A 19370-nucleotide genomic window follows, 5' to 3' on the forward strand; every position below is an offset into this window, starting at 1 on the left:
GTCTGCCTTCGCATAGAAAACTTTGTAATGGCCATAGTAAAATTTAATATTTATTTTCACTGTTACACCATATGAGCAAACATAATTCGTCTGCTTGATCAATTAAAATCAATAACATAGTCTGACCTTTATTGCAAAAAGAAATATTTTATGTAATATACAGACTACACATCTAGTTGTCCTGTTTTTTAAGATGTCATATAGATGAATGTTATGATGGTTTCCTGCTGTTGACTGATTGTTATTAATAATGTCGTCATTATACATACACACGCAGTGGTTTTAATTGTTGGAAAAACAAAACGTGGTGTTTTAAGATTATGGAAGTTGTTGAAATTTTCTCAACTTCTTTTTTCCCCCAGCAGTTCCTACTTACAGCAAAGATTAATTTGTTTGAACAAAAGGACCGTTTTAGCTATTGGTGTTAATCACCACAGTTATTAATTTGTCTTGCTAACAATTAAGAGAAATATTGACTGGAAGTACCACTACTGGCAGCCCAAGTGCCTCATATGGTACTTGGACAAACAAACCGCTGAGTCAGCGACTGCTGCTCCAGGACAAACTAATTGATATTATCAATTGTGCAAAAATAGAGATACTGATAATGTCCACATGGTGGCACTGTGTTCATTTTCAGTGCTTTACTGCTGTAGATGGAGACGTTTTTTGTAACCATCACCTGTTTTGTTTCTTCACAAAGTCAAAGAATTGAGTCACTATTTGCTGACGCCTTGGGCCGACTCTGACTGTTCACAGTGACACAGAGGTGATTATGTATTCTGCAATCCTAATTTTGAAGTAAGGGGCTCTTGAGAAAAGCAACAAGCAATTTTCTGCTTTGGGCTCATCAAGTAAGCGAACCGTCAAGAAAGCAGAACTAAACCCTATGTTAAAACCACTTATTCCTGTCTGGGGAGAAACTGATTTGCCAGGATATGCCGAGATGTTTGCCGAGCTTCATCTGGTGATTTTATGTCATGTGAAAAAAAAACAACAAAAAAACAGAAGAAGAACAATGTAAATTCCAGGAAGTCTACGTTCGGAGTCGCACAGGCATAGCATGGTGCTGCAATTGTCGAGTCATTGTTTGTTTCACATGTTTGATGATTCGTCTATCCTGGTTGCCACCAATGAAAGTCGAAAGACTGGATCCTGGCTACAGGCTGACGCTGTGCCCTGTTGATCGTGGTGGCTCTGGTTTCAGTCTCTTGTTTTGAAAATGTATGAAATCATCTTAAAAATGCTTAACGTCATTAACAACTCATTACATTTTGTGTTTCACGTGTTTAAAATTAAGTTGTAAATGGCTTAAAATTTAAAATGAAATATAAAGAGGTCATTTTCACAAGATATAGAAATATGGGTGAGAGTTGGCACTAATGTGTTTATGTAAATTGAGGCCAACGCACATGAGTGTATATTTAGACATATGTAAACCCAGATAAAATGGAAAATTAATTATCCTGTTTATTTTTATTTTTGATTGGATTTATTAATGAGGGTCCATCTGAAAATATTGTATGAGTTTATGGGGTAGGAGTTCATAAGTTTCTCACTTCTTCCTAATCCCTTTCGAGCATGTTAAGATGACTGTGGTACAAAACTGTATCTTTTGCTTTCCTTGTTCGTGTGCATAATTTTATACTTCTATCATGTTCGAAATAAAGTTTCATTTCATTTCATTTCATTCACTTTAAACAATTAAGAACATAATTTGACCTTTGCTTACACAAGCTAGGTTTAAAGTTAGTGCTCTGAAGATTCACTGATCAGGCATAACGAAGTTTGGTGTTCAGGCAGGCAGCACCGGGTGACCCAAAGCGTCCCAGTAGAACTTTGGCTAAATCATACGACTGCTTCCGTCTGTTTGCCTTCTTCACGTCTTGCTGTAAAGTGTTTTCTTGTGGTAAGAAACACAGATTCACCTCCATCCAGATGATGTTGAAGAGAATTAAAATTTCTACACCACGTCACCCTATTGCATTGCGCCACGGCCCGGTTCTGATGTTCACCTGCCCTTTGTTGATTTTTTTTAGGTAGTGGCCGACGTTAGGACCCAAACTGGTCTGAAACTGTGCGGACTCATAAATAAGAAACTACAAAAACCGTAAAACAGCATGTAACCTAACACCTTTCTGTCAGAACCAACATTCAATTCTTCTGTAATTTTAGGGAGTTTTGGATCTGAGCACACGGTCGTCGACCCAGCTGCCGGTTCACCGCGATTCCTTCCATCGGACGACTTTCACAGAAGAGAAAGAGAACTACTGTATATCCTCTTTGTGTGCTTTGGCAAAATCCAAAGTGAAATAAACATTAGGTGAAATTGAACATTTAGATTTTAGTTCCACTTCCCTCGGTGATTGTTACATTTGGTCGCTCATATGACTGGGGCAGTTTTGATCCCGGCTGAGGACGTCGTTTCTTTCGTCAAGCAGCTTCTGCTCTGGCTGTTCCTGTTCCAGTCAGGCTGGTGGTCAGTTGTCAAAGACAAAACTGTATTCCCGGCTTGTGGTTTGTCTAATTTGACCCCGTTGTGGGTCATTTTAAGATTGCAGATGCTCTGATTGAGTTAGAGGAAAGCCTGTAGTTTTAGCTCAACGGTAAACAAAAAGTCCCAACAACAGTGAAACAGAATAAATCAAGCACGATTGTTTGGCAGCGTATTTCATTTTAGCTATCTCCAAAATAACAAGCTTGCTAGAACGTGTCGAAGACACTTGGCCAAACAAAACGCACCTGGGTTTTTCTGTGTGTGGCTGGAGAACCGGTCTTAACAAGCAAAACTGAAAGCATGCTTTAGGGTTAGGTGAGGCCAATAGTCAGCTCAGCTGGAGTTATGAATATGTTTTAACTTGTCAGCACAGCCTGACTTTAACCAAAACAAGAAAAGACATCTGAGGTCACTTTTTTAACCGTCTCTCCAAACACTCGGCTTCAAATATACACGTTCAAGGTATTCCAATTGTTTAAATTTTGACTAATTTTATTCGTAACATTTAGAAAATAAAAATAGAAACTTTTGGATTAAAAAAAAAAACAAACAAAACTTTTATTAAAGTTGAGCTGACTTGAAATTGTCCAAACTAAATTCTGCTGCACTGAGGAGTGAAAATCTTAGATGAAATTAAAGTGACTGGTCAACATTTAAAAACTACTTAAAGGAGTGTGTGTACAGGTGTGTGTGTACACAGGCCTATGAAAACGACTGGGTTTTGTGAAGTAAAAATAGGACCATAATAAACAATTTCATTACTTTTTTCCACATGGCGTGACATTAAACCTGTGTAATTCAGCTGTAAAAGAAAAGAAAAAACAAAACAGGTCCGTCCATCCATGGACTGAAAGTTTATGTGTTGCCATCTGCCACTCAAGGTGTTGCATCCATTTGCTGTTACTTGAGTATGAGGTAAGCTCTCTGTTGGTGTGTGATCGACTCATTCGGACCTCCAACCTTCTGACAGAAACTTGGAAACTGTGCTGGAAATCACGCTTTACCACCATTACAAAACGATTGACCATTTGAAGCCAGCAGGTTCTAAAAATTGAAAGTCGGACCTCCGGTCCTTGAACTGGGAAATCACAATAACGTGCAGCAGTCTAATTGCAAAGCCACCCCTTGATGTATAAATGTGTAAGTATACGTTTTTATGAAATGACTCAATTCTCTACAGTGCTGTGGAAAACAGCACACAGGTAGCAATCATCACCAGATAATGTCACAACGACTGATCACAGAATTTGTGCCGTCAGCATGTACAATAAGTCACTTTGTTTAGAGTAAGTGAAGCTAAAACCTGGAAATTCCCTCTGGGCGGCGCAGGGTCTACAAAGCAAAAGTGAAACCAACACAAAAGTTTTAAAAGGATAAGAATGACTTCTCGCAGCAGGAGGAAGCGTCGGCAACTCAGTTGGAAATAAACGTACGACTCTGGTAATCAGGTGAGTCAGAATGTTAATAAGGTCTTGATTCTACTAGTTTCTGAGTGTCAGTAAAAGGGAAAAGAAAAAATATGTTTATGCTTTAATTATATTTTTCCAAACTTCAAGTCATCGTCACTGAAGTAGAAATAGTGTCTCAGTTACAGCAGAGAGCCGTAAGACATGTTTTACTAACATGAGCTATAATCATTTCTACATGCAGGGTTTGCAGCATGTGGACGTCAGAGCAGTTCTGTCATTACATGCAAATGCTTAGTTAGATGAAGTAAACAGCCGGAGGCCCCCTGGGGGGTGGTGCCAATGTAAAGACAGCAACGTTGAAGCAGCGACCAAGTTAAAAAGACAAATATGATCACAGGGTGACACATCAGCCGCTTGATTTGTCGTTTTTGTACCAGGTGAGTCCACTGCTCTTAAAATTAACTTTGTAATCCAGCACTGCTGAAAACTGCTTTGTGTAAATATGATCCACAGCTTTTACTTACCTAAATATTATGAATGTTTGGCATGGTGTTTTGTTGCAGCCATAGCAAATTGTTAGATGTTGTCAAATGCTGTTATATGTTTCTCTGTTAAAAATGTTTCTATAAAACACTCTAAGCTATTTACTCTCTTCTGTTTTAGCCAGACTTGAGCAAAGAAATGGATCCCAGAGTGATTCACCGAGTTGTAACTTCCTTCCTTGCTCCTCGTCTATTTTCTCCAAATGAAAATGAAAAGAGTCTCGTCAAGCTGCTGCAAGGACTGGTCAGGAGTATTAAATGGAGACCTGAAGACGTCAGTGAACTGTTTGAAGCCCTTCTGCAGAGATTTGAGTCGGTGTGTAGAAATGACAGATCGCATCTCCTCAAATGGCTGATAGAAATGTTGCACTGGATTCAAGTTAATTACATCACACCCACCTGGAGATCCAGAACAGGAAGAAGCCTACTGGAGTTGGTCAGAGACACGGCAGTGACCAATGAAGCGCTCAAGGCATGTTTGGGAGATGATGAAGACAAAACCTTGGATGAGATTATTGAAGAAATCCGAGATGGAGAGTTGAACCAAGTTAATAATGAGCTGTTGGCCGAGATCAGAGATATTGTCTCATCAGTTCAAGCTGCCCTGAGGTCCCGCAGTTCAGGATCGCAGCTGACTGGCCTGAGAAAAGTCTTGCTGACTCTTTGCCAGGCAGCAGAAAAAACTCACTTCAGACCACGGCTGACCCAAATGGTGAGCTGGTGTCTCATGGCTCCAGCCAAAACGGGGCGCCTCATTCAGGTCGGCACTGGAGAGGGGAAGTCCTGCATTGTGGCCATGTTTGCAGCCTTTCGAGCTCTGAGAGGAGAGAAAGTCGACATCATGTCGAGTTCATCTGTTCTAGCAGAGAGAGACATGAGAGAATGGAAGAAATTCTATGATGTTTTAAAGATCAGCGTGGACTGCAACATCAACAAGCAAGACGAAGACTCAAAAAAGTGCTATGAGAGCCAGATTGTTTATGGTACCGCAGAGCAGTTCACTAGAGACTGGCTGAAACATCATGTTCTTAGGAAGGACATATTTGGCCAGAGGACATTCCAGTGTGCAATTGTGGATGAGGTGGATTCCTTGATGTTGGACAAAGGTCATGATGTTCTCTACTTAAGCAGTGACATGCCTGCTCTTCAGCATCTCAACCCTCTCCTGGCATTAATATGGGCCACTGCTAACCAGTACAGCAAGGTAGGGTCAGGTCACATTGTTGGGCGAAAATATCCCTTTCATCAAGTTGTATTAGACCAGATCAAGCAGGAAGGATTGGATGAGTTGACTGTTCTTCAAATAGCCGAGGAGACAGGTGTCCTGGCCAATGGCATAGTTACGGAAATACAGAGGAAACCAAGTCTTTTAGATGAGAAAATTGCAACAACTGCAAATGTTGCAGCCAATAAGCTGGTTGAGTTCTTTAGGGCAGTGGAGACCAGATTCCCATCATGTCAGTTTGTTCTACACAACCTCAATACAGATGGATCCGTAAAAGAACTGAACAGGTCGTCAGGAGGAAGAGGTCAGAGACGAGTGTCTCTGCTTTTGAATGGTGGCTTCTGTCAATACATGTATCCTGATACAGACAGTGTAGTGAGAGCTACAGAAAAGGAAGTAAGGCGTTTTCTGCATTTCACACCACGTGAACTGAACAAGTCTGAAGGAAGCTGCTACATCCCAGGTTTCCTTTCAGATCTTGTAGAATCTAAACTAAAGATCTGGATTGAAAATGCATTCCATGCACAAAGCATGGAAAAAGATCATGAATATATATTTGAAGGTGATGTAATTGTACCTGAGGACTACAGCTGCACAGATGTGATTGGAAACAGCTTGAAATGGTGTGATGGTCTACAGCAGTTCCTTGAGATGAAACATCAGACGAAGTTGAGTGATATGACCATCATCACCAACTACATGTCCAATGTTGGTTTGCTTCAAAAGTACAAAAGTCAGATTTATGGACTGTCTGGGACTCTTGGAGAACAAGCAGCGATTGAGAGCATGAGGAAAACATTTCAGGGCATCAAGACTTGCCAAATCCCTTCATACAAGCGCAGGAAGCTGTTTGAGGTTCAGGGAGTTATCATGAAGGATGAAAGAAGATGGATCGAGAAAATCTGTGAAGTTGTGCTTGATCAAATCAAGCCTACACCATACAGGTCTCCAAGAGCTGTGCTAGTGACTTGTGAGTCCATCAAGCTAGCAAAGTTACTGTACCAAATTTTTAGTGGTAGAGTCTCAAGCACAATGCTTTACATCAAAAATGACAAGGACAACAGTGTTGTCTTTAAAAAGAAGTTGGGTGCAGGAGACGTCATCATAGCAACAAATCTGGCTGCTCGTGGAACAGACCTTCAGGTTTCTGACTCTGTAAAGTCAGCTGGGGGTTTGTTCGTTGTGCAAACTTTTCTGCCTGATAATTCCCGTGTGGAGGCTCAGGGCATTGGACATACAGCTAGACAAGGATCACCAGGGTCTGCTCAGATGGTTGTCTGCTTCACTCATCTGTCAGAGCCTCTGCAATTGCTAATTCTAACACGTAACCTTTTGTCCTTCATGGAAAATATTGCAGATGCGTCTGCAACTTTTCTGCAGTTGTTTCTTATGCACTTGCGGCAATATCAGAGGAGCAACACCAGGGGAGAAAGTCAAGAAATGTCCTCGCTGCTGCATCGTATTTTGAATGAAAATACCAACTCTGATTTGATGATGGTTAAAGAGATCAGAGATGCATTAATGGCTGAACAACTGTCTAGCTATGTGGAGTCTGATCTACCAAACATAAAGAAGAAAGAAGAGCTCTTCAACCAGTACCTGGAAACACTGGATCTGCTCCACAAGAGCAACAACAACAAACCGACTGAATCAGATGTTTCCGCACTCAATGAGTTTTGGGGAATGTGGCTCCTTACAAAGTTTTCTGAGGAAGACTCTGCTGTTAGATTGAAAACCATCCTGAGTGCAGACCTGAGCACAGCCTTACAAAAACTAAGGCAGAGAGAGTCTCCCTCATCCAACGTCCACTACTACACTGCCAAAGGTAGTGAGCTTGAAAAAATGGGAAGGCTTTCAGAGAGTATTGACATGTATACTAAAGTCATAAACCAGGACCCCTGTTGGGCAGCAGTTGCATTTTACAATCGTGCTTCTGCGTCTTTAACCCAACACAACAGGAGCCAGGACCCTGAGTGTCTCAGTCAGGCTCTGGAAGATTTGCAAAAAGCTCTCATGTCTGTGAAGCTCCACACTGACCAGCTGGATGTCACTTACAGATACGTCACACAGCAAACCACAAACCCCGCTGGCAACTTGACAACCAGATTCGACAAACACATCATGGCCAGACACACAGTTCTGGTGTCCTTCAAAACAAATATTTACGAAGCAATGCAGAAGATAGACCGGGCCAGCAACACGAGCGGGTCTGTTAGAGTGAAGAAGACCCCTGTCTACTTCCTGGTTTCTCTGGAGCATCTTCTTCCCATGCCAGTAATCTTGTTGGAATCAGCCAGGGCGATTTATTCCAGAAACCCTCTGTTGAGGCACCAACTCGCCAATCACCCCTCCTTAGATATTTTCAATGAAGTCATGAGTCTTGAATCTATGGGCCTTACTCACGTCTACGTCTTAGAGATACCGTCTTCTTTGGCTACCTTCTTTTCAAAGATAGCTCGGGCCTTTCACTGATTAGGTTGACTTTGTGAGAGTGAAGAAACTGAACACAGTATATTTGTGACAAGATACAATATCCACATATTAGTTTAAATTATGCACAAAAAAAGGTTTAGGGTTGTTGACAAGTGATTAAAAAGGGGGCCTAAGGAGATGGAGATGCATTTGTTTCATGCCTTTGCGTTGTTTCCATGAGCAGGGTCAATGACCTTTGGTAAGGGGTGGAAATATTCTGCCCATAACAACAATTGTCCAGCATTGAAAAAGATAGATTTTTTTCTGACTGCTTGTTTGGATTCTATGAAAACGGATGGAAACTGATTAACTTTGCATATTATGACTGTTTTTTTTTCATAATGAATTGCTGTAAAGGAGTTTACATAGTTACAGAGGAATCCTTCTCTAACTTTTGTTTTAGAAAAAAATGATAAATTTTTCTTCTACATCTCACTGCCTACAGATACACGGTTATGTTTGCAGTTTTACATTTCTGAAAAAAGTTTAACATTTTCCATTTTTATAATTTTTTTTTAGCCCAGTTTCGACATAAAACGTAACAATCACACTGACTTGATATTTTAATGTGAAACTTTATTATATGTGACAAAGACTCATGACAAAGTGTCTTGTATGTGTTTCGTCGTAACTGTGGATAAAATCTTGGATTTCCTGCCAAGAATATTGGCATATATCTATCTATCTATCTATATACGTAGATCTCTCTCTCTCTCTCTCTCTCTCTCTCTCTCTCTCTCTCTCTCTCTCTCTCTCTCTCTCTCTCTCTCTCTCTCTCTCTCTCTCTCTCTCTCTCTCTCTCTCTCTCTCTAATGTGCACTTGATGCTTAGAGTAATTTTTTTCAGATATTCTAAAGTGAAATGTCTAAATTATATTTTCAGCATGAATTGACTTTTTATTAAAGAGCATAAAGAGAAACTAATGGTAATGGCCTCTTTATTTGATACACCCATTTTGTATTTGTAATTATATATACAGTATATATGTATATATATATATATATATATACTGTATATATACAGTATATATGTATATATATATATATATATAGTATATATATATATATATATATATATATATATACAGTATATACATATATACTGTATATATATATATACATACAGTATATATATATACATATATATAATTGTAAAACCTAACTGTGAATGAACTAAAATAATGTTTTTATTAGTCAGGTTTTCCATAATAATAATAGTTGTTTTTTTGTTTGTTTATTAAAGACCAGCCAATACTGTACCACTGTGAAATCTGAATGCTCTGCATGTTGAGCTCACTCTGTAACCCACAGATTCATGCAAACCCTACCTGGACCCCCAGTTAAACTACCTTGTGCTGATAAAACTGTCTAATGCATGTAAATGATATCCTATATATCTGCATCTCTGAACCTTCTTTCACTATTAATCATTAACCTACATATTTTTAGTTGACTGTGTACCAAATAGCACTAGGCAAGTTTTTCATTTGTCCAGTAGATGGCAGTGTTTTATTCACATATACAATAAAACACTGAGATTCAAATTTCAAATATTAGATAAGATTACAGGCAGAGTCTAAATTAAGATAAGCGGAATGAGAGAAAATACTAAATTGATACAGTACTATAAAGAGTTTTACATAAATTAGAGAATATAAAACAGAATATCCCATCCACAGTAAAACAGAATGAATTCAATAAATTCAGATGATGCAGACATTCGTTTTTTTGTTGTTGTTTTGTTCTTCTAGTCTACTGACCAGAAAGCTATATAAAACGACACAAGAGAATTTTAGGAATAAAAAATATGATTAAGCCATTGATGCGTCATGATGACCTATTAATCTGGGGTCAAAAGTCATCGGTGAGCTCAAATAAAACAGTTTCCATTGACGTTATTAACTGGTTTCACATGATTCCACTTCTTTGGATACCTGCAAAAATAACAAGCCTGCCAGAGCATGTTGAAGACATTTGCCAAACAAGCCGCACCAGGGATTTTCTCTATTTAACTGTCTTGTAAATCAGACTTACCAAAGCAAAACCAAAAGCATATCTGAAGGTTATGTGAGGACAATAATCAGCTGATTTGGAGTTATGAACATGTGTTATCTTGTCACTACGGCTCTGCCCTCAGTTTTCTGACTGTCTAAACACTTGGCTTCAAATATATTGTACATGTTCAAGGTATTAAATAAATATTAAATATTAGAGCTGACTTGAAAATGTACTTTATCAACAGACTAAACTTCAGCAGCACTGTGAATGTAAAAACATAAAGGATAGACAGTAGACCGTTGTAATATGTTTTTGTTTTTTTTACTTTTTCTGTGTGGCTTAATCTGTTATCTGAAAATGAAAAGGGTTTAGTACAGGGTAATCCACCTACACTGACAGAGTGGAAAAGGAGAATTTTTGATGAAACATGAGGAGATAGTAATGAGAAGGAGCTGTAGAGACCCCAACTGAAACTGGAAACATTTTCTAACTGGTCAAAGTGTGGCTGTGCTGTAATAGAATTAAAGCTAAACTATCCTCCCATTTCAGCGCATTAAAGAGACACCGGTGAAGTCTCTGTTGCCCCTGTCCACAGCCCAGTGAGCTGAGGAATTAATGAGGCACGTCAGACTGGCATCCTCATCACTGGGGCCTTTATGCATAATATTAAATCAGGTAAGCAACACATCCACCTCCCTCAAAACCTGCCTGCCTTCTCCATATTATATCCAGGTCACTGTATCTGTGTGGCAAGAAGTGGGGGAGGTGCTAAGAAAAAACACTGCAATCAGTTTCTAAGGTGCAAAGAAAAAATAATTGGGTGTATTTGAATGTTATGTTACACTCCAGTTGTATCCTAATCCTGGGTTACGTTTTCATCCATAATAGCAAAAATATCTTGTTTTGAGGCTGCAATGCTTTAGAATAAGCTCCACAGTATCACAACTTTTCTTAAATGTTTTATGGCAGTAGGTGTCTCAGAAAATCAACATCTTAAAAAAAACAAAAAAAAAAACGGCATAAAAGTTTTATTACTTTTTTTGCAGACTTAGGCATTGGGAATAATAAATAAAACAAAATCAGAAAATAGTTGAAAGGTGAGTTGAGAGTGTGGATGTCGGTCCTTTTTTACATTTTTTTATCTACATATGATGACATTCTGTTGTTTGCGGATGAAGGGCTGACAAATCCACTTGCAGATAGCACTGTTGGTTGGTGAATACATTAACAACATGTCCAAAATATCCACAGTTCTGACACGTTGCAGCTATTTGGTTAAAATGAGACTGGCTTTACTTTGATGTTATCAAAAACGCAGCTAGACAAGATGAGTGCACACATGCTGGTAGGAGAGCTAAAGGAAAAAAAGACAGAAATAATGTTAATAAGATTGGTCAGAATCTGAGAGAAAAAAAGGTGCCACTCCCAGCCTATTATACATTTTATCCATTGTAGACCCAAGTTGGACAAAAACTATCAGACAAATCTTTCGCATAAAACGTAGTTACCATTGAGATGCACACAATATAAACAAATCTAATGTTTAGAGCCTGACATGAAATGCAACACAGCACAGCTTCATTTTATGCAAAATCCAACAGTCTGAACTGAATCCCGTGAAACTATTCAGACGCAACAGTTTACAAAACACAAACTGCAGCAGGAATCTACATGCAGGAGCGCTGCAAACAGATTTTGTTCTATGAGCTGGAAAAAAACAACAACAAAAAAAACGGTTGGACCAGCTAATCAGTTGGAGGGCCATCAGTTCTTTCCCCAACTCCGTCTCACCCTCCTCCACCTTCAGCAGTAGCTTTCTTATCTCGCAGCGGCGGCTATGTTCTCCAGGTCCCTCAGCCCGATAACAAGAGCTAAAGGTGTCGAAAAAGCCACTTTCCCGTGCAGACAGGACCCAAACTCTGCATCTTTCCCATGCAAATAAAGACCAGAGTTGTCTGTCTGGGTGAAAGACAGACAGAAACCTCACACACCCACCTCAAAACTGTATGGAGATTAGATGCTTTACATAAGAACAGAATTTTGAGGGACAATCACGTCTCGGTAGTTTGCGTTGAGCCATAATTATCAGTGTGAAATTTCAATGCCTCTAATTTTACACTTGTAAAATTCCTGACCTGTGAGTCGCTTTGGATAAATGGGCCGCGTGTCGACATACAGGGACAAACGCACGTAAATTTCAAATTTCAAACAATAAAAATGTTTGAAGCTATAAAAATAACCTACACTTAACAACTCTGGAGGCCTGTATTACATAAAGTAACACCCCCAGGCTTCCAACATCACCCCAGGAACAACACTCTGGGCACAACAAGCATTCCTCCAATTAGCATACAAGGCGGCAGAACGTAGAACTTACAGATAAGAGTCGTAGTTTAAAGCAAACCTGCAGCTCTTATCACAGAACAAAAAGGAATGTGTTCATTGCTTTGTTCCTCGGTGGCTAATCTGTAATAGTGAGATAGACGGTGTTATCAAGCAGGAGCTTTTCTCTTTACTCGTCCTATATCATCTCATCTGAACCAGTTAAGATCAACAAATGATGAGATTAGATGAAAAACATGTTTAAAAAATAAGTTTGCGTCAATAATTATTGCTACAATTCAGCACCCTCTAAAATTAATGGTACCTTTGCTGCAAAGCTGCCAATAATCAAATTCATTTTTGATTGCGGTTACATAATCTGACAGCGGAGCAAATCCAACTTTTAATTTGAGCGTTGTGTTCACTTCAGGAAAGATAATGACACAACAGGAAATAAGTGTGATAAGTAAATGATAAATGAATGGCATGAAACCCAGTTACAGTTTCATGCTACGCAGATGACATTGTTATTTATACAGCACTTTGTCCAACATAAAATGGGCAAATTTCCAGAGATGAAACAATTATGTTCTTAAAAAATCTAACAAAAGCTATATTTAATTACTTTGATTACAATTGAAAATACCAGCTACCACTCTAAACCACAGAGGAATAATTAAATAAAAGAATATATATATATATATATATATATATATATATATATAACAACCAAAATTGTATAAGAAAAATAGGGCTGGATCAGGACCCAGGTCATCTTGATAATTTAAATAAAAATCCTGGTGTCCTCTGCAAGAAAATGAAAATCACTGGTGCCGTATGTTTTATATCAATGTAACGACACAATATATTATGGCCACTTCGACACATTTATCTGTGGAAGAAATCTCCAAATTTTCTTGTGTTTCGTAAAATTTGCATTTTTCTTTGAACGTTGTTATTAATGATGCCTACTGCTGTCTGTTGCACAGAAACATACATAGGTTTGTCCCACATGGCTGTCAGCTATAAAAGCCTCAGCTAACCTAAAAAAAAAAAAAAGGTGTGGATCGGGTCCAAAATAACTTGCTCTTTAGTCTGAATCCAGACTGGACTCCTGCCATTACAAATTGATGGTCTATCGGCTTTTTCATTGCAGTGATGCTGTAGAATTATTGGCAACGTTTGGTACGATAGCAACAGTCTAAGGCAGCTTCTGTAATGAGTTGTATTTATGAATAACTGGTTAAGTTTATTCTTTTTGTCCTTTTCAATAATCAAACACCTGCTTGTCCCTGCGAAGCTAGAACATATCTGGCCATGTCCACCTGTTGCACTGCTGAACCTTTACTCAGACGAAGTTGGTGGATTAAACATGCACCCAAAGTGCAACAGGATTAATCCTGCAATCACGGGATCATTTATCGTCAGCTAGCAAACAAGCAAGGCTAAAATCAAATCTAAAAAGTATATCTGCACTTTCCACTTAGTCAATAAAAAAGCCCATGAAGCACAAAACCTCTCGGTCCATGTTGTGGTTCAGCAGGATTAACTGGCCTGCTGAGAGCAGGGTTGAGATCCTGCTCCTTCAGTCCCAACAGAAACCTGCTTCTCCGAAATAATAAAACACACAATCAATGAGTTCTCAGTGATTTGCAAAAATAAAAGCTGACAAATCAATACCAAAATAAATAATATTTTACCTCAACTTTCCATCCACAGCAATGCAATTGATGAAGCAGCTACACTGCCCTGCATGGATATTCAGGGTGCATTTCTTTAGGTCCTTCTCCTGGACTTGTTTACATCTATCTACCTACGAGTTTATTATTCCAGCTAAACTGAAAGAGTTATCAGAATGACACGGTCTGGATTTGATCAGATTTGTTTGAATTTGATTGTCGTCTAAAAATGTCTGTTTTTTTTTCTCATAAGTGAGTTACAGAAGCAAGATTAATATTTTAACAGCATTTAGAGATTTGGGAGTCTCTAAGCAAGGGATGAGAAATTAACTTTCCCCAAAGGCCACATGGCTAACTATGACTGTTATTGAAAGACGGATCGCTGGTTCTAAATGAATCTAAAAAAATAACTAAAAACTAGAAAGTGTGCATTTCCTATGAAAATGCAAGTGGGAATGCTGAACGCTCAATGCTTTTGGTGAAAATGGCAAAAGCGTTTGAAGCCGACCTGAGACATGACGTGTGAAACACAACGGGCATTTTATATTGTAATTCTCAATTCTGCCACAGGATGAAGCCGTTTCCCCATGGGGTGAAAAATTCATAAAAAGCTGAATATTATCAAAAGTATGAAGGTTATGAATACCAAGAGACACAGCCTGCATTAGGAGAGCAAGCCGAGTAGCATAAAAGTTGAATGGTGAAAATAGCACAAAGTACGCAGGAGGAAAAGCTCGGCGAAATTTACCAGAGAAGTGGAACTCAATAGTGTGAATGCAAAAATGTATAGGGCAGTAAAATGGAGGGTCCAATGGTTCCCTGGCCCCCCTGTTCTGGCGGACTTGCACTTCCAGTTCAGACTTGTGGGAAAAATGTATTTAATGCCCACAGATTTTTTTTTTTTTTCCCATAGAGCATGCTCGCCGTGAGCTATTAGAACCCTAGCAACAGTTGCCATGCTGATGTCAGTGTCGTGAGGCCCTTCTAAGGACGCCTCTGTGATGTCATAACGTCCATGACCAACTGATCAGTTAATTCTCTGGTCAGTCAACACAAAATTCATTTGGACATTTTGAACTGCGCAATGAAGATGACGGACGAGAGCTCCCACAGTGACGTTTTTGTGAGACCTAAGGTCTCATTTTGGAAAATGATCAGGAAGACCTGCTCAAACAAAGTGCATCCAGGTCAAACAACTCCTGACTATCGAAAGAGAAATTTTCTCAGTCAACTTCTGTGGCAAATTATTGAAAAGGTGGCAGATGGCCCAACTCTGCATCTGGTCAAAGAAACCTTCTGCGAGCAACACCAGAAAGTTTTGCGTTTACTGTTGAGCAAAACAGGAGAATTAAACGTGGATGTGCTGTCAGACATATCAGAGGAACTCAGCGAAAGGATTTTCCAAAGTCTCGCTAAAGATGAGTTCAGCTTCGCTTCCTCAATGAACATAATTGCCCTTCTTGATTACCCAGATGGACACTCAGTTATTGTAAAAAAAATCAAACATCACCTGGAGAATCCTGTTCCTACAAAGAAAATGTTTACATCTGCAAAAACAAAGATTAGAAAGATTTTTTTTCCTAATGAGGACATATATTCAGAAGAAAATTGCCTGAGTGAGGCTTATACTCAGGCAGACATGGAGCCTGAACAATTTTTGAGGGATGCCAACAAAATGGGATTCAAACGAGGAACTGAAGAGGACAGGAGAGATATGGTGGAAAATATTCTTTGGCGATTGATTTCCAAGTCCAGTCGTAGATCTAGATACAAAATGAAGCACATCAACCCTGTCCACCAAAAACTTGCTCCAAAACTCTGGAAAGAACTTAAGGATATAGATTTTGTATTTTTTGACGATATGGACAGAAAACTCTGCAAAGACATCGTTCAGCTTCTCTGTGGCAATGATAATATAGTGAGAGAATTGCTGTTTCAGATTGTCAAAAGTGACAATCCGATAGTTTTTCACAAGCTTATAGAGAGTTTCAGAAGAACCCTGACCCGACCCAGGAAAATTCACCTTCGGAAGGACAATCTTAGAAAGGCTTGGAGGTGGATCCGACATGCTGCCTGCTGTGGAGACGACTCGGACATTGTTCGGACTCAAGGACCCTTTAACTGTGGACCAGACGTTGAGCCAGCCTCCGGGTCGGTACCGATCTCCGAGTCAGGTCCGACCTCCGACTCGGGACCGACCTCCGAATCAGTACCGGGATCCGAGTCAGAATGGACCTCTGAGTCAGGACTGGATTCTGAGTCAGAATGGACCTCTGATTCAGGCCCGGGATCTGAGTCAGGATGGACCTCTGAGTCAGGACCCGGGTCTGAGTCAGGACTCGGTCCTGATCTGAGTTGGTATCGGCCTCTGAGTCGGTACCGGCCTCTGAGACGGGACCGGCCTCAGAGACGGGACCGGCCTCAGAGACGGGACCGGCCTCAGAGACGGGACCGGCCTCTGAGACGGGAACGGCCTCAGAGTCGGGACCGGCCCCTGAGACGGGACCGGCCTCAGAGTCGGGACCGGCCCCTGAGACGGGAACGGCCTCAGAGTCGGGACCGGCCCCTGAGACGGTACCGTCCTCTGAGTCCGGACAGCCCTCTGAGTCCGGACCAGCCTCAGATCCCGGACCGGCCTCTGAGACGGTACCGGCCTCTGAGTCCGGACCGACCTCTGAGTCCGGACCGACCTCTGAGTCCGGACCGACCTCTGAGTCCGGACCGACCTCTGAGTCCGGACCGACCTCTGAGTCTGGACCGGCCTCAGATCCCGGACCGGCCTCTGAGACGGTACCGGTCTCTGAGACGGTACCGGCCTCTGAGACGGGACAGGCCTCTGAGACGGGACCGGCCTCTGAGTCGGGACCTGCCCCTGAGACCGGACGGGCCTCTGAGTCATGACCAGGATTTGAGTCAGGACCAGGATCTGAGTCAGGACCAGGATCTGAGTCTGGACCGGGATCTGAGTCGGGGGGACCTGCCTCTGAGTCTGGACCGACTTCCGAGTCTGGACCAGGATGTGAGTCAGGACTCATCCCGATCTGAGTCGGGACAGGCCTCTGAGTCGGGAAGGGGCCTCTGAGACGGTGATGCCCTGTACATGACTTAACTATATTATCCTTAGAGAGAGCCATGTTTTTGTTTGCCTGCCGCATATTGATTATAGAAATGTGGATTAGAATGTGATTGTTCTTGACCCTGTATCCTTTAGCATCTATTAATTCTTAGAGTCGGAAATATTGCAATGTTATTAATGCTCCAATTGATGCTGCAATGATGAGTTATGATGTAGCCCTGCCTTAGAAGAAGTTATTGTTAGAAATTATAACTATTATCATAATTAAAAATGTCTACATTCTGACCACTAGGGGCGCCTTATGGAGTAGACGTGCGAACCACGAGGTCCCAACATTTTTGGTTAAAATAGTTTTAAAAATTGCCCAAAGCAGCCCAACTGTTGGATATTCTGAATTGCAACTGGAAAGTCGACGGACAAGCGCTTGGAAGTTGCGGAAACCTGCTATGCGGACCTAAACGACCAATATAATAAGTTATTGGCGAAAACAGACGACTTGGAAAATAGGGGAAGGCGTTGTAACCGACATACTGGGAATACCTGAAGGAATGGAGCAGGGGAACCCCACCAGATTCATTGCAGACCTGTTATTCGACATACTGGGTGGTCCGGACGGTCTGGACAGGGCCCATCGAGCGGCAGCGCCGGTGCCTCCGAAAGGAAAACGCCAGCGGGCCTTTATCGTGCGGATCCATTACTACCAGGAGAAGGAGCGGATACAACAGCTGGCTAGACGGAAAGGCAAGTTGGAGTTTCGAGGGGAGCAGATTTTTTATCTTTCCCGACTACAGCATCGACCTGTCCAGACGCCGGGCCGCCTTCAATGGGATAAAGAAGCTACTGCAGAAAAAAAGACGGAGTTCTCTGCGGTCTTATCGATCCTGCTCGTTTTCGGATCTCCATGAATGGCGAAACAAAAAAATGTTTGATTCCCCTGAGTCAGCGAAAACCTTTATTGGATCCAAGTTCGGTCCCCTCTCCTCTCTGAGTGAGCAGGATACAGGATTCGTCTGAAAGACTTTGAGCGACTCTCCTGCAGACTGATGCATACGGATGGTACGTTTGTTTGTGTTTCTGGTGGTAGATTGGGTACCAATACACACCTTATGTTATGTTATCTTAGTTGTTATAGGAGTTCGCTCTTGTTTTAAAAGAAAAACTACATACAATGTTTGATGTGACTTTCTTCAACAGGCTTTGGGGTAAATGGGTGATTTATTACGGAGCCCTGTAGGAGATATGGGGATTTTTTTCCTTTTGCGTACCCTCGCAAAACTTTTGCGTTCCCTCGCAAAACTGTACTGGTCAGTTATGCAACATAATTGAACACTGCAAGCCTTTCTTACGGTGGGCGCCGTATTTTCTGCTTTCATATAAGGTTATGTGAGGTTTTTCCATGAATGTTAGTATCTTTTTGTGAAATATCTGAAGTTTTATATCTTTCTTTAGGATAGAAATTGGCACCACAAACCTACGATATAAACAGAAACCTTCCGTAAGTAGGAAAGAAATAAAAATACATCCTAATTTGGACTATTTCTGAGTTATTATCGCGGGTAATAAATCATCTGACAGTTTTGATTGTGTCTCTGTTGTGTTCGTAGTCTGAATGGTTTAAAGAGCTGCTTTCAGTGCCGCTCCATCTTAGCCTTAACAGACATAAACATGCAGCAAAAAATAAATCGATTTTCAATGTTTTGCACCAAACAGTTAATAATAATAAACAAGTTTTCACTGAGGCTCTGTAAGAGCCATATGAATGAAATAAGTGATTATTTAAAAGCAGGCGGCTTTTACACTTAGGTGTGTCGACGTGGGAGTGACGTCACCAGGTATGAATGGGAAGGATACTGGCTTTGTGTGTATGAGGAAGCGGTGAGCGGGGCGGTCAGTCCTTGCAAAGTTTGGAGCCTGATCATCAAAATGGAATAAATCGATAATTGTGACAGAATAAAGAAAAGGTTTGGAGTTGATTGATACACGGACAGATGAGATTCCCCGAGTTAACCCAGTGCGGCCCTTTACCATCATTAGTTTGTCGTGTTTTTAATAATAAAAACTTGTTAATAGTAAAAACTGTTTGGTGCAAAAAACTGATTGAAAATCGATTTATTTTTTACTGCATGTTTATGTCTGTTAAGGCTAAGATGG

General features: G+C 40.7%; 1 protein-coding gene across 2 annotated transcripts; it reads left to right on the forward strand.

The window, feature by feature from the left end:
• Nucleotides 1-3348: 3348 nt before the first annotated feature.
• On the forward strand, nucleotides 3349-8896 carry LOC116732438 (protein translocase subunit SecA-like). Of its 2 annotated transcripts, none has more exons than XM_032582591.1 (3): nucleotides 3349-3945; nucleotides 4148-4343; nucleotides 4570-8896. In XM_032582591.1, the coding sequence occupies exon 3, from the start codon at nucleotides 4588-4590 to the stop codon at nucleotides 8143-8145; it is 3558 nt and encodes a 1185-aa protein (XP_032438482.1). In that variant the 5' UTR covers nucleotides 3349-3945; nucleotides 4148-4343; nucleotides 4570-4587; the 3' UTR covers nucleotides 8146-8896. The 2 variants fall into 2 exon arrangements, with proteins under 2 accessions (XP_032438482.1, XP_032438483.1); XM_032582592.1 differs by having other exon boundaries at nucleotides 4574-8896.
• The last annotated feature ends 10474 nt before the right edge of the window (nucleotides 8897-19370 follow it).

The sequence above is a fragment of the Xiphophorus hellerii genome, chromosome 14, assembly GCF_003331165.1.
Source record: "Xiphophorus hellerii strain 12219 chromosome 14, Xiphophorus_hellerii-4.1, whole genome shotgun sequence".
Classification (NCBI taxonomy): domain Eukaryota; kingdom Metazoa; phylum Chordata; class Actinopteri; order Cyprinodontiformes; family Poeciliidae; genus Xiphophorus; species Xiphophorus hellerii.

Bases quoted from the DNA above. Each gene is read 5' to 3' on its own strand.
- LOC116732438 (XM_032582591.1), top strand. From the start codon at position 4,588: ATGGATCCCAGAGTGATTCACCGAGTTGTAACTTCCTTCCTTGCTCCT.